The sequence below is a fragment of the Tachypleus tridentatus genome, chromosome 6, assembly GCF_004210375.1.
Source record: "Tachypleus tridentatus isolate NWPU-2018 chromosome 6, ASM421037v1, whole genome shotgun sequence".
Lineage (NCBI taxonomy): Eukaryota > Metazoa > Arthropoda > Merostomata > Xiphosura > Limulidae > Tachypleus > Tachypleus tridentatus.
In genome coordinates this window covers 109,078,603-109,098,744 of record NC_134830.1, presented here as the reverse complement: position 1 = coordinate 109,098,744, position 20,142 = coordinate 109,078,603, and the positions used below count along the sequence as shown (strand labels likewise).

The window sequence follows — 20,142 nt, the reverse complement described above, 5'->3', positions numbered from 1 at the left end:
TAATGTTTCAATGCTTTAGGACGTTACATTTAGGTGAACACTAAAAAACATACAGCTGAAGTACAGTGTGTTAAGTTCCAGTTATTGTTTGTATTCTACTTGATATCATAACTTATCTAAAAGTAAATCAGGTACATAATTTAGATAAGAGACAAATACTTAACTATGCTTCATTGCACACACACATTGGTGTTTAGGGTGGGGGATAATTATGCTATTTATTAGAAATAAAAGAAGAATTCATGTCAGTCAATCCATGCGTGTATGCATGCTCGCTCACCTGGGAACCCAATATTCGTATTGTCTAATAGCACAGCAGAATTTTTACATTAATATGAGTGAAAAATTACAACTGTTATGATGTTAACTTTAAATATAATTACTTTTAAATAAATAAACATGCAAAGAAACAAGTTAGTTCTTCACCTTTCCTTGTCTTATAAATAATGTAACATCATTACATTTCAATAAAAAATTCCAACAGGTGCCTAAATATCTACAAGTTTAAATGTGCTTCATGCATTTTCAACACTTAAAAGCTAACATAATGTGTGAAAGAAAATAATCACAGGTGTCAGAGGATATATATATATGTGCAATTTAAGCAAATATATACAAACAAGAAATACCACTCTCCAAAAAAACCCATAACAGTATATTTCTTATACAGGCACCTAAAAATCAGCAATCATATGCAAAAATGAATTCACCTGCAATTGAAATAAAATAGTACACCATTTATTGGTTACAGTGTACCCGATAATTTGTTAATGATGTGGTTGATAGTAAAATATGTAGTTTATACTATTATAGAAATAAAAATAAGTGAAATAGAGGCAAATGAAAACAGTTGGACTTGTAATTATTCATACTTTAATTTTAAAATTTTACTATTTTAACGTCATTTTATCACTAGTTCGATGAAGAAAGAGGACTCGAGATATTAGACTACTATTAGTCACTAAAACAAGGTGTTTATACCCATTTCACGTTTTTACATTTCTTTAATTTAAATGCAGCAACTCCATATAATATTCTGCTTAGTAAACTTTGTTTCATCTATGCCAAACTGCTTAATACAACAGCATTATTTAAGTAATTTATCGATTTAAAACATATACTTTCCTCATACACGTGTATATACATATTATTTCATTTAATAATGCTGCATATGTGAAAAAAATTTTTGCTTTGGTTCATACGGCACAGCACACCCCTTGTATGTAGGAGGAGGATCCAGTCCATCTTATAATTATTTATTTTGCTTTCCGCTACTACAGCGGTAAGTCTATGGATTTACAACGCCAAAATCGGGGGTTCCATTTCCTTTGGTGGACTTAGCAGATAACCTGATATGGCTTTGCTACAAGAAAACACACACACATATTTATTTATTTTCGTAAATAATATTTCACCAGTCAAATAAGTTTAATATATACATTGTACACGAAGAAGAAGTTTATCTACTTGCTTTGAGTAAATTCAGTATATATATATCAATAAAGCCACATTCTCTGCATTATTAATTAAGCAACTGCCAACCTTTTATGAGATACACAAACAATTTTACCTTTGATTTGGTTGGGAAAGTTGAAGCATTATAGCAGCAGTAGAATGAGCAGACAGGAACATTTTGAAAGCAGCTACAGGCATAATATTGTACTTGGCTTGTACAATATTTACCAAAGTGTTTTAAATGGCTCCTAAATACCTCTGTGTGCCATTTAGAAACTTCCATGCTTCTCATGCTCGACTGTAAAACTCCGAATGCACTGACAAATTTCAGTTACCTAACTACTTCAAATCACTTTTCACAGCCCCAATACTAAAAGAGTGCAGGAAATGCCTTCTTTTTTAGTAGTTTGATTTGTTTTGAATTTTGTGTAAAGCTACACGAGGGCTATCTGCACTAGCCGTCCCTAATTTTGCAGTGTAAGACTATAGGGAAGGCAGCTTGTCATCACCACCCACTGCAAACTCTTGGGCTATTCTTTTACCAATGAATAGTGGGATTGACACCCACATTATAACATCCCCACATGAAACCTTTTTTTTTTGTAATGAACATGCTAAACCAAGATTTTTAATCAAAAGCTCTGACAACTTTCCAGTATGTTGTACAAGTTACATGATATTATAGGAATATGTCTAAATTTTGAATGCATAACTTTACAGTGTTTTATAATGATGTCAAAATTAGTTTTATTCAGTTTGTCAATAATTGCCTGAATCCTCTCAAAATACTTTTCATTGTAGATGTTGGTAGTTCTTTATTATGTTTAGGTAAAAGTTCAAGATATAAAAGGTTAAAAATTTGTATTCGTAATTTGTTAATTCTACTCCTGTATAATATCCTTATCCAATAGATGGATATATTTTGGCAGTTAATATTAACAGATTATGTTTAAAATTTTTGATACAAAGGAGAGTAAATTTCACAAAAGTAAAGGAGAAACTTTGTCTTTCACATGAAGCTGAAGAATTTTTCAAGAACCTAGAGTATTGATTTGTAATTAAAGTTGAAGAAAGAGAGTTGTTAAAACATTGATTGTCTTTAATTCTGAGGCTTAACTTGAAGAATATGTTATAGTGAATAAATATTTGTTTGTAGATTCAAATAAAGTTATTATATTTTGTTTAATGACTCAGGTATTAGCCTCAATACCAAAGAAACTGGTTTTGATCATGACAACTTTCCAAAATATTTTGAAAGAAAGCATATTGGAAATTGAGATACAAAACAAAAAATAACAATAATCATAACAAAACCTGGGAAATCTTTTTAAAGGTACTAGCTTTGCAGAAATGAAATCTAGCTCTTATCTTTGGCCCATACAAAGAATTCTGAAAAGGAAGGTACAATTTTCTCTATTTACTCTAATTTACTATTTACTCTAATCCAGGAACCACATAAATAAAGATATTAAAATTTTGCACATTACAGTTATTAAAAAACGAAAATATGAGGTGAAAATGGTGTTAAAAATCAGCTCATAATATAAAAGTATTTGCTCATAATGCAAAAAGTATTCATAATATAGGTTTATCAGAATACTTTTCTAAAATACCATTATGCAATCTGAAAGCCATGGGTCAGGACAAAACAATTAATTATCTCTCATAAAATATAAAAATCATACCAACTGACACCCCCAAACAACTAATTGCTGCAAAATGATTAATGAATAATAAATCAATGTTCATGTGGACAGAAAAATCAACATAATTTAAGTACTATCTAGGATTTGTAAGCAATTGATTATACTGTAACAACAAAGATTAAAGTAGTAGTTATATTTGTAAGGGCCTTTTCTTATCCATTTACTACCATTGGGCTCCTTTATATATTTAATTTTATGGAGCACACACCTGAGGTGCCTCACTGTGGCTATGGCTATGGCTTATAAAACATTTACTATTATTTTTCTGGTTTAAATGAGATTATTTGGATTCTGCCACTCAGTTGTATAGGGACCATACTGATGATACTCAGGCACTACTCTAATATACAAAGTGCCATTTTACTTTCATTAGAGTTGCTAGCTCTGAATTTTATTAATATATTTTACTTTATTTTTTACATCAGATGACATTGTGGAGGGAGCTCATTCATTTATTATATTATGTAGTTTCTACTGACAAATTTGTTTGTTGATGAAATAATCTTTTTAATAAAGAGTTAGATGTTTTTGCATATCTATTCATAAACAGTTTAATGCCAATGGGGCCTTAACTTGAAAAAGAAGATGCGACTGCACCCCCACTTCTGATAGCACTGAACCCTATTTTTTATTATTTTATGAATAAAAAAAGATGGATATAAAGATTTTAACAAATGAAAAAATACCATTTTGTTAACAGTTAAAATTATAATTTGAGATAAGTATGGGAATAAAAAAGTAGGAAGTGTTAAAGAAAATAATGACAATATTTTAGTATAAAATAAAATTAGATAAAGCTGTTTAGAAACAACACAAAAAAAACCTCATGTTTTTGAACACAGCAAATCAAGTAAACACAACATAACCATAGAAAACACCCAGATACTACATATAGAAACAAATATGAAGAAATGCAAAACCGAAGTAGCCCTACTTATACAACAACTAAAACCAAAATTAAGCCAATATAAAGAAACACCTTAATACTTATACAAATTACTAACCTAACATCTAACTGTAACACCCCCTACAATCCTGTACACACTTACACTTTCATCCCTAAGGCATGCGTTTGGCAATGATCAATTTCAAACTCTCTCTTTGTTAACCTGAACATACCTAAGAACATCGAAATGTTGTTTTCTGCTTTATTTTTGTAAGAGTGTTGAAACTCATACTAGCCGTCCTGTGATACATTTGTACTTCAAGTGGGTTTCTTATCATTGTGAACATGACATAATGTTTAAGGACAAGAATTAAGGGACTAAATGGTCAATCTAGGCTGTCCCATCCTCTAAACTAAACTATAACTGTGAAATTTAAATAAAAATCAATAAGAACAGAAAATACAAATAATACAAAACCAAAAAGCCAACCTTTATCATTCTTATAGTTATCAATATTTATCTTAAACTCACTTAAATTTACTACCTTCACAACATCTAGAGGCAAGATGCCAACCACCCTGTTAAAAAGTAAAACTGTCTCACTGAAGATGATTCCTAAGCTTGGCATGGCCAAGTGTTTAGAGTGCTCAACTTGTAATCTTAAGGTCACATGTTCAAATCCTCTCACGTGAAACATGGTCGTTCTTTCAGTCATGTGGGAGTTATATGTGATGGTTAATCCCACTATTCATTGGTAAAAGAGTAACCCAAGAGTTGGTGGTAATGACTAGCTGCCTTCCCTTTAGTCTTACACAGCTACATTAGGGATGGCTAGTGCAAATAGCCCTCATATAGCTTTGCACGAAATTCAAAAAACAAATAAATAAATGTTGACTTCTATCCTGACAAAATTTATATCTGTGCTCCCTAGTTCTACCATTTCCACCATTAAATATAAAAATATGATACATCAACACTGTAAACTGTTTTAACAACCTTAAATACCTCGATTAATTCACTCTAATTATTCTCTTTTCAATAGAAAATAATTTTAGAAACCCTAACCTTTCCTCATACAACAACCACTTAATTCCAGGTATTCCTCTAAACCCATTTCAATAAATCAACGTAAGGAACCCAAAATTGAACACAATACCACAAATGTGGCCTATCAAGTTACATATACAATGAAATTATTACCTCTTTAAACTTAAATTCAATACTTCTGTACATAAAACCTAAAATTCTATTTGCCATAGCACTAGTAACAGCACACTGCTTGAATAGCTTAGGAGAATGATCAACGATTACACCATGATCACTTTCTAGTAACACTTCTCTGAGCCCTTTCCAACAAATCAATGTCCTCCCTAAGGTTAGGAACACAAAACTAAACACAATATTCCAAATGTGGTATAACCAGTGACCTATACAATGAAATTATAACCTTTTTAAACTTGTCACTCAATATTTCTGTAGATACAACCTAAAATCCTAGTTGCCCAACCACTAGATACAGCACAGTGCTTGGATGGCTGAAGAGGCTGATCAATCACTACACTCAGTGATGACGAGAAACCCACTTGTTGAGAAATTATATGCAAAAACGGCTCGTTTGGCTGAGAAAACACTTTACGTAGAAGAGCGAACAACGTTCCGACCTTCTTCGGTCATCGTCAGGTTCAGAATCAGAACCTGACGATGACCGAAGAAGGTCGAACGTTGTTCGCTCTTCTACGTAAAGTGTTTTCTCAGCCCAAACGAGCCGTTTTTGCATATAATTAATCACTACACTGTAATCTCTTTCTTTAATAACACTGTTAAGGTTATTCTCATTCTATAATATCAAAATATATTTTATAAGTGTTGTACTTTTGAAGCAGAAGATACAAAATCCACATTTTCCTAAATTATTTATTAGATAAAATAGATCAAACTTTTAATCTGTAATTTCTCAAGAATTTTGCTGGATTGATTATAGTTGATAATTAAATTTTTTGAGCAGAAAAATTACATACCTAACTCTGCCTTTGGTTTCTGAAAGCCTGAAGATATGGTGAAAGTCTAACAATAAAAATGAACTTTCAGTCCATAATGGGCATTCTTTTTGAAGCTCTTGCAATGTTCTTTAAATGTTTTACAATAAAATTTATGCTGGTTATTTTAAGGACAGTGCACTTATATTTTTTTTTCTCTTGAAAATATAGAAAACGTGCAAAAATTGGCTAAAAATGAGCAAAATCTCTATGAGGATTTTGACTTGCATTCATTCTCCAAAACAATTGTTGTAAAACAGGGGAAGTGAAGAGGCAAGTACTCAAGTTGAGGAACTTGACAGAAATGGCAAAGATGTTGTGTTACTTTTTTTTTTTTTTTTCAGAGCAGCCCATTTTACAGTAGAGATGTGTTCAAGATTTCTACTTTCTGAGTTTGGTACATTTAATTAATTAAATTTAATAATAATCTTGATGTTTGCTTCTAAGAAAAACTATATATATATATATGTATTACATCAAGAAGATAAAGATATCCTATGAATATTTTAATTATGATATACTTCTCTAATTCAGGCTTCAGAATGTATTTTAACCCTAGTACAAACCAGAGTTAAGTGGTGTGAATCAGAAAATAGTGAGAAACTTAAACAGCAGTAAAATATATATTCTCCTTATTGCAGCTGGATATTTTATTACTGTATATTTTGGTTATTACAGGAAAAATCTAAAATGCCAAAAATTTTATTTATAATATTTGACTTGTAGAATTTTCTTGTGGTTTGAAGTTTTGTCAAATCTCAGCTATTTTAATAGCTACTGCAGCAATGATATGTGGATTATTCCATATGATATTTTTATTTCTAAACTTATGGGAGGTTTAATATGAATTTAGTTTGCTTTTGGACTACTAAGTTAGTATGCCAAATTGGGTCTGGATAATTCAACTCATGTAGAAGAAGAAGATGCATCAAAAGACAGACAGAAAGTTCTCCTTGATACTGGATAGTCATCATGTAGATATGGCTTCATATGTACAGTACAAATGTGAAGAATGTTTATATTCTAATTTCCATACTCAGTTCTGCCTCGCTTCACTTGCCAGAGGTGGATGATTTTGATAGATTGGTTAAGTGTCACAAAAAAAGTCAATGATAATCTCCTTTTGATAAATATCTGCTTGCTAACTTTTAAAAAGTGGTATAGGTGATAATTAAACAACTGCAATATAAAAATATGCCACATAAGAAGGATATGAATGTATTACATATCATGTCAAAATATAATCATTATAACAGGCAATAAAATGTTAAAATAAACAAATACTTACCTTTAAAAATATTTAAAATTATGAAATGTATTTATTTCATTGATGTACAAAAGCAGCAGCATTTACAATAAATATATTTCATTTCACATCATAAGCTTTAAAAACATTTACTATGACCAATAGTAAAGTTTACTAAATGAGAATAACAAAACCTTCCTGTGAAAAATCTATGATCAGAACTTATCTTTTTCATCTTGTGATGTAAAATAAGCTCTTTTGTTCAAAACTTTTCTCCATAAACTTATACTGTCACAAAGCAAATTGTATGGTATCTTAAATTTAACAGATAGAATGCAACATTGTTTAAATATTTGATATCTTGATTGGAAGCAAAAATATATATCTTTTCTCAGTTATACTTTGAACAAAATCTGAGAAGGAACACATGGTGAAATATATTCAGTTCTGTTATACAAAGTTTTTCAGTACTTCTTATATATTTGTTTGGTTCAGATTTTAGCAGTTTCCAAAAAAAAAATGTTGTTATGTGAATATACTTGTTATTCTTTGACTATGTTCAGATTTTATGGTTTATAAACACAATTTATAAATCTTACTTACTTGATTTTAATGGCCTGCTGTTTCAACTTCTTTTCTGAGGCTGTGCATTTAGTGTGTATTTTTTCTTCTATCTCCATTTTTTTCTGTTCATCTTTGAATTTTTCTAGAGCCTTCTGTAGTTCTGTTTTCTGATTTAGAACACTTCTTCCTCTATAGATAAATCCCATTAACAAAAAATATGATACATGAATTTAATAAAAAATGAGGCATGGTTGAAAACTAATGGTATGTATTTGGCCATGTACCTCATAACATGCCATTTTTATTCACAAGAAATAATAAGTGACTGAGTTCATCACATTTTTTTGAACATTAAATATGCACGTTACTGTATGATGGTGATTAAATAGGATGTTATATTATCTTAAAGAAGACACATATTTTGAAATATAAATAAACTGTTTGTTTAATTGCTATAGAACAAACTATTTTATGGATTACCTACCAATGTCCAAATCCAGAAATTGGCAAACTAAACTACTCAAAAATGTTTAAGAACACATATTTTATAGTTAAGTTATTCTTCAACAAAATGAAGGGCAGATATTCTTCTATTTTAGAAACACCATTTACTTGTTGACTACAATTGATGTATAGTTAAGTCCCCCTTGCAACCTGTGTAACATGAGTATCATCAGTTTCAAAATGGTCTAAATTAGGAACTGACTGATTACATAGGTAGAAAAAAAGCATATTTGGGAAAGAGAGATGATTAGCAATGAATAACATTGCTACTCTTAACATAAATACATTTCTACTTCTGTGAGGCATAATTCAAATCAGTTGGCAGATGATGATATAGGTAGCCTTCCTAATCCATTAATTACTGCAAGGTTAAGCTCCCTAATATAACATAGTAGGTTAGGTTAGCACTGGCGTTCAAAGAAGTTCCACAAGTATTCTGTGAAAATTAGACCAAAACATCCTGCTGACCAATAAATGATCTTTATTTCCTTGTTATATTTATAGCAATGAATTATGATCCTTAAACAATGAGATAAAACATTACCCAGTATCAAAAACAAAGTTTGGGCCAAATACATTTGCAAAAAAGACATACAAGTGAGTCCAATACAATTTTGATATCTCATTGTGAAGCCAATCTGGTTCTCCAAATCACAATAACGTCTGTAAAAACCATTTGAATTGATACAGAAAAAACCACATTCAGTAACATAATACTAAAAGAAATTACACACATAAAAGTCAAGTCTGTGAAGATTATTGCAAGCACCCAGTGGTATTGCTTTCAATGTTCATGATCTTTGTAGAAGTACAAACAAGATGTGAAATGTAGTTAACTATGAGACAGAAGCAAGTCTTTTCTGTACCTTAAGTTGGATTTGTAAAACCTGATCCTGTTACTATCCTGAATGCACAAGCAGTAAACTGTAATTCCAAAAGTCATGCTATACATAGTGTAGCAATGTATGAGCTAAAAGATTCTTCACTATGCCTACTCTACAAACCAGTTGTATAATAGTGTGTTAAAAAACCCCAAAAGAATCTTTTACCTGATTTTTGTTTTTCTAATATTCATCAGTTGAACAGCTCTAACAGCCTGTACTTTCTTTAAATACCTCTGTGCATTATCAAGTGATCACACTGTGACATAATCATACAGTAAAATGGCCAAAGGTGAACACAAAAATCACCAAGTAATCATAGCTAAAACAACAAACTGGGTAAACCCTTCTGAAGCTGGAAGTATGTGCAAATGTGTGACAACAATTTTGTATTCTCAGAACAGGACACCTGGAACATGCATACGACTAATGGCATAGAGATTCTTATTGTTCTTTTAATGTTTGATTACAGTCTATATTAGCACATGTATTGATGATTATCACTACAGTTTAACCTCAGAATTCAATCTCAGATGCTAAGGAGTCATTTAAGTATCATTTGACTACTCTTTTGTCTTTCTTTGTTTGTTTTTAAATTTCGCACAAAGCTACTCGAGGGCTATCTGTGCTAGCCGTCCCTAATTTAGCAGTGTAAGACCAGAGAGAAGGCACCTAGTCATCACCACCCACCACCAACTCTTGGGCTACTCTTTTACCAACGAATAGTGGGATTGACCATCACATTATAACGCCCCCACGGCTGAAAGGGTGAGCATGTTTGGCGCGATGGGGATACAAACCCGCGACCCTCAGATTACAAGTCGCACACCTTTTGTTGTTCGTTTGATTTTGTATTGAAGTACAAATATATACATGAAGCTTACCTGCTTTATTCAAGTGTCATATCAAGTGTCAACAAAGTCATATCACAGGTGGATTTGGTGTTGTCCAAGAAATTATATTATTTTTTATAACATTAAAAATTTTACAACATTACTTCAAGAAATAATTTAATAGAAGAAAACGGCAACTGCAAGTGCCATTGACAAAAATGAGTTAATTTTTTCTTTCTTTCTTTGGCATCAATCGGAACAATAGGTATGATCCATTGAATATAACTAAGTACTATTTAATTTAATAGAATAAAAAAAAACGATTTAAAAGTTATTATTACCGATAGTAATTTTACATATGTTAAACTTATACACATATGTGACACACACATATATATATATAAATATTAGCTTGTAATTAAAATAACCTACCTACATTGTTCAAAACTAAAAACACCCAATAATGAATAGATCTAATTTAATATATTGTTCTTACTTGGCCTGGCATGGCCGAGCGCGTAAGGCGTGCGACTCGTAATCCGAGGGTCGCGGGTTCGCGCCCGCGTCGCGCTAAACATGCTCGTCCTCCCAGCCGTGAGGGCATTATAATGTAACGGTCAATCCCACTATTCGTTGGTAAAAGAGTTGGCGGTGGGTGGTGATGACTAGCTGCCTTCCCTCTAGTATGACACTGCTAAATTAGGGACGGCTAGCACAGATAGCCCTCGAGTAGCTTTGTGCGAAATTCCAAAAACAACAACATGTTCTTACTTACTGTATAATAATAATGCATTGTTTCGTCAGCTAGGTGTATTCACTATTAGCGATATTATCGATTGTAATTCCAATATACTCGTACAGTACATCAGTCTGTTTTCCAAGTCTAATGAATATCTTGCATTAGCAGTTTGAAAACTAATTTTTCTCTTCCAGTAATGTAATTAAAACTTTAAGTTATTGCTGTTTTCAGAAATACTCCCACAACATTATTTGTTTTCACCTGTTTTTGGCGAGATTCGAGAACGTTGGGCCTTATTTTCTTTTCTTTCTGCTTTATTTACTTATTTATCTGGCTGTGCGGTGTTGGTGTGTGTGTATATATAATTATATATATTAACGGGTTTTTTTTTTACCTTGTTAAAAGAAAGCAAATTATTGAAAGTTAAAAAATATGTTTGATCACTTTTCGTTTTAAAATAAATTCCCAATTCCGGTAGACGCATCTCCATTGTTTGAGACTTGTAGCACGGTTTGGTTTGTTTGCTGTTAATTTGTGTGTTTTCTTATAGTAAAGACGCATCGGGCTATCTGCTGATTCCACCGAGGGGTTGCTGTTTATCACTACGAAATGAGATACGTCTGTTCTGCCTACCTTGGTATCAAACCATGTTTAGCATTATAAGTCCTTAAGCTTATAACTGAGATACTCCAGGACTTGTTACTAGGTCATGCGTTCGAATGTATATAATCGAACCTGTACCATAACTACCTGAAGCATTGTTCCTGTTGAAGGTTTAATCTAAATCTTTTGTGGAGTAATGCTTTAATTTTTTTTTTTACTGTTATAAAATAGCATTCCCAAGTAATGAGTCTTAAATCATATTTAAGTTTAAATACACTTGCAAAAAACAACAATAACAGTAACAAACATAAGAAGAAACAGAATTCCTACATTCTCTGGTTGAAAAGTAGTTCTCTATGGAGGCTTTGTCTCTCAGATGATTCTAGACAAGGATTAGCAGGTTTCCTTGGCAGGATAAAACCTTCTTTATCGTATTGAATCCCACTAGTTGATCGAGATCTAGACCGAGGCTGACGAATTTTTCGTTCTTTGTCTTCCTCCGAATCATTGTAGTCTGGTTCTGGAATCATATCTGGATAAATTTTATCTACGAGTAAGGAAACGTTTGACCAGGAATAAAAAAAAAGTCTTTAGTTATATGATTTTAAAAACATACTGAAATTCTCAGTTTATGGTTTTACGCAAGGCCGCTGAGGAAATAAACATACATATATTTGGTTGAAAATAATCTACCATAAACAGCTTTTTTGGAATCAAATTTGAAATACTACTCAATAAATGTAATTAACGATATGCAAGTAATGCATATATATTAGATCACAGGCACAGAAATAAAGCATTAAACCTTGACATCTAATTTTGAAATTTCCTTACAATATATTTTGTACAGATATTAAATGACCAGGCGACAATAAAGAAGAAATCTGATGCAGTTTACATAACGAGTAATACTTTAAGAACTACTTTTCTCTTGCCATTCTTTCTCGTGACGAGGTTCGATTTTTACATGCTACGACTGTTAATCTTCCAAATTAAAAACTTTGTGGAAGATGATTCTATACGAAGTTGTTCTGCACAACCTTAGGGAAATGAATTTTACAATATGCCTTAAATCTACTCCTAACACTTCTGCACATAAAATGTATGGAAAGACAAAAAGAGGTCTCACAGAATTATATTTTTTAAAACTTTTCTGATATTTATACTAACATAACAAAAGTAAACGTGATTTAACATAGTGTACTCACGCAGTTGCCATCAGTATTCTATGTTTTTTGATCCTTGTCTAAGTGTTGTTTTGTTTTAATGAAATTTGATAGTATAATATATTTTATTATTCTGAATTTAACACTATATATAGTTTCATTTTAATTTCCCTTGTCATGTTACTGGATGTTGTTATTATTAATGAGATAATTCTTTGTACACACTACTGATATGGCAAGTATAAATGTATACAATGAGTAACCTTTTTCTGGAATTTAAATACTGACAGCAGAAACATAGAAATGTAAAAAGGTACAAACAATGTTGTACATAAAGAATACAGCTACTCCACAGCAGACGAAGATCTCTTATACTGTTTTATCCGTTTTCAGTGAGTGTATGAAGACAAATCTCAATTGTTTGTTTTCTGAATTTTGCGCAAAGCTAACGAGGGCTATCTGTACTAGCCGTCCATAGTTTAGCAGTGTAAAACTAGAGAGAAAGCAACTGGTCATCATCACCACCCACCACCTACTCTTGAGCTACGCTTTTTCATTGTTCGCAAATGTATCAACAGAAGAAGTACTATGTTGTTTAGAAAATAGATTACTAGCTAGCAAAATTTTTCATGTCTAGAAGTAGATATTTTAAAACTTAAAAAATGTTTAACCCATTTTAAAAATGGTGATGAAATTTATAAAAAGGGTAAAGGTTTGTCAGTTGGGTTACATCATCACTTCTGTTAGCAGAAATTTTCATGTTTGATGTTGAAACTCGAGCATTAGAAACATCAGTGAAAAAGCCGGTGCTGCGGGTAAAATATGTGGATGACATTTCTGGTATGGCAACATGGCAATAACACGTTAATTCTATCACCTATATAGTACAATTCACTTTAGAAATAGAAGAAGTGGACTGTTTGAATATTTTGAATGTTTCGGTGAAAAAAGAGAGTGGGTCTCCGTCTAAGACATATTAACGTCCGAAATTGAGAAGTTTGTAATGTTCGAAATCTTTAAACGTTCTTGGTTAAGTATCTGCATTCTCCCGACTAATAAGCCTTAATCACAATTATAGCTTCATAGGCTTATAGTATGCTAGCTTTAATAAGCTAACAGTATTCTGAAAACTGCTTATTCGAGCGTCGATTTATAAGCTTTGGGCAAAGTTCTCAGAAGTTCAGTTGGCAACAATGCAAAGCATATATTGTTGATTCTTACACCCGAGAATATTCTACAGATTTAGAGAACAGGCGGGCTTTCGCAACGCATTATATTAATCTCTAAATACATATTTAACTCAAATAACATCGATAATAATATAAATATATATATTAATAAATCCGTTACAACAGTATTAAATAATGACTAGTTATGTTTACACTCAAGCCATATTACAGTTTTTTTTACTAGATGCCTAAATATATATATATATATATATATTACGGAGTTAAAGAAGTTAAAATACTGTGATGGAAGAGACTAAAGAGTTTAAAATTATAACGCTAGCCCTAGTACACACACTCAAAAAAATTACGTTGCCCACACTGGGGGTCATTTTTGACCCCACCAAAAATATTTAAAAAAATTATTGTCATATAAACAAAGTATAAATTTGGACAAAATATTTATTCTATACAATTTATGCATACACTCTGGGTAACTTTATGATCATTGCAAGTCATTTTACTACATTTGATACACTTTGAAGAAGTTTTTTTCCTTGAATCACGTGCGCATATTTGACACCATTTCCTAACGTTCTCATCAGCAACTCTTTGTCTTTTTGGAGGGATCAGTTCATTTGTATCGTCTTCAGGCAGTGATTCATCAGTAAGCAACTTCAGAAATTCACGTCTTGCTCTTTTTTGGTACTTTGATGCGAATTCTGGATGGCGCTGGCGATAGAGAAGGTAAGCATTGTATGCGGCAGCATCAAGAATGTTATAAAATAGTGCCATTGGCCACCTTCTGGTCTTTTTGTGGAAAAGAATCTAACTATTTGGTCTAGTGTATCGACTCCTCCTTTGGTGGAGTTATAGTATGATATTATTTCAGGTTTTCCTGATTCATCATCGATTGAGGGCTCTCTATGCAACGTAGATAAGAATATTCTAGAATGCTCGAGAACATTTATAGAGTGTTCTAGAACACAAAATTTCATATCAATATATTATTTGATTGTTTACCAGAAATGTAATTGAGTTTTTTAAACGGGGGTCAAAAATGACCCCCAATGTGGAAAACGTGAATTTCGACATTAGACAAGGGGTGTAATACCCCATTTGCATAAAATACATGTTAAACGTATTAGTATAGTATGTTATTAGTATAGATTAAATTAGGTACATTTTTAGGCCCGAAAGTCACACCTTTGATATTTCTATAACAACTTAAACACAAGTGGGCCCATTTTTTACCCCCACCGTGTGTATGAGGGCTAGAAACCATGTTTCGATACCCATGGCGGGCACACCACGGATAACCCATTGTGTAGATTTGTGCTTAGCTACAAACAAACAAATACTACAAAACTATTATTTAATCTTAGCGAAATGATAAAGATTTAATACCAAATACACAGAAATATTTTTATACAAATGGTCACTAAAAATGAACGAATAAAATTATATTTTAAACTGTCCAATTCAACATATTCTAACCAGTAATGACTAGACCAATCACAACTTCTTAGATCAGTAATACAGTCATTTTCATAAGACCTGGAAATCTACAAGACTACAAGGACAGAATAGTCGGAGAAGTGTGCAAAGTCGGAGAGGTTGCGAGTAATTCTCAAACTAACAACTTAATGAACTACGTGCATTTTAAATTCCATCGACCAAAACAGCAAACATGTTTTAATCGTTTTCTTTCTCCGAATTATTATTCCAATCAACGTTTTGGCGCTTCAAACTTAATGAATGTGCTAGTGTATATAACTGCGAACAGATATTTCAGCATATAACAGTATCGAGGTCTAAACATTTAATTTAAACACATCGTAATGTTTTCTCTAATGATGATTTTTTGCTATCAAGTGTTAAATCACAAGATTTCAAGTGCTTATGTTAAGGTTTTGACGACTGAATACCAATAATCTATACGCCAAGAAAAAAAAAAATTACAGATACACAACCATATGAAGCGATGTCGACGATTTCACTGAAAACATACAGAGGACATGTTAATAATGTAAAGTCAGAACAGTAGAATGAAGCTACAACACAATACAAGTTCAGTACACATTAAACCACCTATAGGCCGCCCAGTGGAGAACAAAACCACTATTTACAACAATAAACTGAAGAAATAAACATGTAAACAAAAGTTAATAACAGACATACAAAACTCGGTAATTATTATTCAACAACCCATCACGACAGAATAATATCAAAATAATGAGTATAAACCACACATGAGAAATAAACAAAAAACAAACAAACATATTGTTTGTTTCGTTGTTTAGCACAAAGCTATATCATGGATCATCTGTGCTGTACCCATCACGGATATCGAAACAAATACATCAGCTAAATATATAGCTGACAACTATATAAATCGGACTATTTAACACAATACATACAGTCTTGAAGAGATATTGTTTCCTCAAATGATTTGTATACCAGATTATGTTTGTTTGTTTTTTGAATTTGGTGCCACGCTACACGAGGGCTATCTGCGCTAGCCGTCCTTAATTTAGCAGTGTAAGACTAGAGGGAAGGCAGCTAGTCATCACCACCCACTGCCAACTCTGGGGCTACTCTTTTACCAACGAATAGTGGGATTGACCGTCACTTATAACGCTCCCACGGCTGAAAGGGCGAACATGCTTAGAGTGACGGGGATTCGAACTCGCGACCCTCAGATTACGAGTCGAGCGCCCTAACCACCTAGCCACGCCGGGCCTCTAAATCATGTCAAACCAGTGAATATCGTATTCACAATCGTTATACGTTGTAAATCTCTCGTTCAGTATTTCAACCTAAGTTGTGTGGTTGTATTCTCATAGCAAAGCCATATCGAGCTAACTGCTGAGCCCACCGAGGAGAATCGAACCTATAATTTTAGCGTTGTAAATCCGTAGACATACCGCTGTACCAGCGGGGGGCTCTTCGACCTAAGAATTCTTATCGACTTTTTTCTTCATTAAACGTCTCATTACAGATATGGATTGTAAAACATCATAAAAGTTAACATACTTTTATAGCTTTTTTCTGGCTGAAGATCACTTATTACTTATTTTCATACGCAGTGTTTTAAAAGCCCCAGTACAGTTGTCTGTAAATTTCACAGAATTGATGTATATATGTGCGTGTGTGCGTATATGTAAGCAAGTTGGAATATATTCTATACGTTTATGACCTAGAAAGCACAAAACAGATATAAAAGTCTAAATGATATAACCTATATAACAGCCAGCATGTGTCACTTCATGCTTGATTTTTCGAAATATGAAGAGTCGTAAAAGCCAAAATGCATTTATTCAGATAAGATAAGATAAGATTTTAGTAACGGGGACGCAAGGAGGCCACAAGGGAGGATGGGTGTAGTAAGTATTGAGTCTAAAGAAGTATCGTGGGATCATGCAAGGATGCCACAAGGGAGGATGGGTGTAGTAAGTATTGAGTCTAAAGAAGTATCGTGGGATCATGCAAGGAGGCCACAAAGGAGGATGGGTGTAGTAAGTATTAAAACTAAAGAAGTATCGTGGGATCATGCAAGGAGGCCACAAGGGAGGATGGGTATAGTAAGTATTGAGACTAAAGAAGTATCGTGGGATCATGCAAGGATGCCACAAGGGAAGATGAGTGTAGTAAGTATTAAAACTAAAGAAGTATCGTGGGATCATGCAAGGAGGCCACAAAGGAGGATGGGTGTAGTAAGTATTAAAACTAAAAAGTATCGTGGATCATGCAAGGAGGCCACAAGGGAGGATGGGTATAGTAAGTATTGAGACTAAAGAAGTATCGTGGGATCATGCAAGGATGCCACAAGGGAAGATGAGTGTAGTAAGTATTAAAACTAAAGAAGTATCGTGGGATCATGCAAGGAGGCCACAAGGGAGGATGGGTGTAGTAAGTATTGAGACTAAAGAAGTATCGTGGGATCATGCAAGGATGCCACAAGGGAGGATGGGTGTAGTAAGTATTGAATCTAAAGAAGTATCGTCGGATCATGCAAGGAGGCCACAAGGGAGGATGGGTGTAGTAAGTATTGAGACTAAAGAAGTATTGTGAGATCATGTAGCCTACAGCCAAGAGCATAAAATTTATCATTAAAGTAAAAATATCGATTGAAATTTTAAACTTAAATCGTTTCTGAGCCTATATAAATATAACAGTACTGTCAGTTGTATGTCTATGTAACTATTTCACAGGATGTGGATAAAACATCACTAAAAGTTTATGGAGGTTCATTAGGGCCATGCGGGTTTACATTTTCAGTTTTGCATTTTGGTGGGCATTTTTCACCACCATTTCGCCCTCTATTGATGGATCTTTATGAAATTTGTTATGGATGTTCCCTGGATTCATGGGAAGATACATACAAATTTTCAGTTTTGCGTTTTTGGTGTGTGGTGTATTTTACCACTACTTCAGTACCTGTTGATGGTTCTTCACCAAATTTAGCATGAAGGTTTGTTGGGTCCATGAGGAAAACATGCAAATTTACAGTTACAGATTTTATGTTTTGCAGTTTTTATGGACGTTTTTTTTTGTTAGAATTACATATGAGAGAAGCGACTAAGATAACCTTTCATTAATGAAGAACTTACATAACTTCCTTTCACGGGGCGGGTACTCCAGGTAGTTAAGGTATTTTCAGTTATATCACTAACGCTTTAAAAGAAAACAACACATCTTTTGTTATCTATACATTTAATTTTGTACTTTCAACACATAGACTAATAGCAATATTAGATTATACTTTATTTTGCTAAGCGACATGACATAAAAGCCATTTTTGGAACGTAGTGTTATCAAAACGTACCGGTTTCACTACATACATTAGAAGTTGTTAATCTGATTTTCACTGATACTTATTTTGTGAATATGCCATGAATCTATTTCATGTGTGGTCTTAATTTTGATTGGTTCACAAAGAAATTTACCTACGTTTTATTAATTTGATTGCACTTTTCTACCTTTTTGCTGGTGAAGTTTGATGTTGAAAATTTTATTTATTTCAGTTTGCTGTGAAATGTGAGGTTAGATACACTATCGTGTGGGGTTGGTAGTACGTGTCCTACCACTTTTGATGACTTATAAGTTAGTCTTAAATATTTTATAAAATATAGCGACATTTGACTAGTTACAATGCACAAGGAGCGTTTGTACTTTAAGTATTTTAATTTATAAAAATAAATAAATAAAATGCGTTTCAAAGTCAACATGCTAAATTTTATATGTGGAAACTGATGTATGTAATGCTTTTTTGTTTTAGAAAAAAGCCATATCGAGCTATCTGCTGTGTCCATCGCGGAGAATTGAACTCCGAAGTTAACGTTGTACGATCGTAAATTTACCACTGTCCCACCAGACGGCATCTATGTAATAAACCTATACTACATCTTTAAATGTCATGGAAGTTTTACTTTCAAGGTATGAATCAAGGTTTGTTGGCCAGTCTTGTTTTTCAGATCGAGTTAAGACTGACGTATATTTTACTAATGAAAACACGTTATTATATATGTGTGTGTGAAATGTGGTTACACATTATTAACCAACACTGAAATTTATATTGTAACACATTTCTGTAAATGATGGTGAAAATCTTAAACCAAACGTCTTGACGGACTTTTCACAGACTCTGCACTGTAAGTGAGCATCGATTTCTAATACCAAATTTAAGAAGACCAAATACACATACACAAAGATAAATTTTATTGAGTCAGTGAACTAAACAACATGCGGTAAAGACGGAATTGTTGACTCATGTTGAGATTATAATATCTTCGGCCATCATTCTTGTGAAAGCAGACGTTGATTTCGAATTGTGACGGGATGCTTGTGAATATCTAGTTTGTATTTGTCAACATGAAAAAAGTCTGTTTACACTCTTGTTAATGATACCAGGAGATATGCCTAGCTTTATCCAAATTGTTTTTTTTTTTTGGTTTATTTAAGTTGTAGGGTTAGCTTTGGTGATATCAGCAGCCTTTACTGTATAGATGAAGTAGTTCTTCCCAAGGAGATGGGTGTGGTTTAGAAGTCTGTCGCTGTCATAAATCTTTTATACAAATTTTCGCTTCCAAGAACAACACTGACGACTCCTTTCTTTAAAACGTTTCCTTTGGCTATAAATCTTGTACAAACTTGCTGTATAAATGTTTCTTTTTGGAAAGATTTTTATGCAGAGTGGTAAAAAATTCGCTGTGAACAAGACATATAAGTGTTGAGCATATCGTTGTCCATGTTTCTTAACCTCATGGCCACATCATTATACGAGCATATGCAAATCGTTTAAATAGAGTGCGATCTATGCAATCTGCAGTTCACGTGATCTAAACTCGTCCATG

General features: G+C 32.8%; 1 protein-coding gene across 2 annotated transcripts in view; it reads right to left on the bottom strand.

Annotated features, from left to right (window-relative positions):
* The window catches only part of LOC143253278 (uncharacterized), a 37,336-nt gene that overhangs the window by 3,253 nt on the left and 13,941 nt on the right, over window positions 1–20,142 (bottom strand). Inside the window, exons 3-4 of one of the 2 annotated variants that reach the window (XM_076506878.1) lie at window positions 11,785–12,001; window positions 7,934–8,083 (exon numbers count right to left, since the gene is read on the bottom strand). In XM_076506878.1, the coding sequence (XP_076362993.1) occupies window positions 7,934–8,083; window positions 11,785–12,001 (367 nt within the window). The remainder of the gene's footprint in view (window positions 1–7,933; window positions 8,084–11,784; window positions 12,002–20,142) is intronic. The other variant, XM_076506879.1, reaches the window with a different exon arrangement.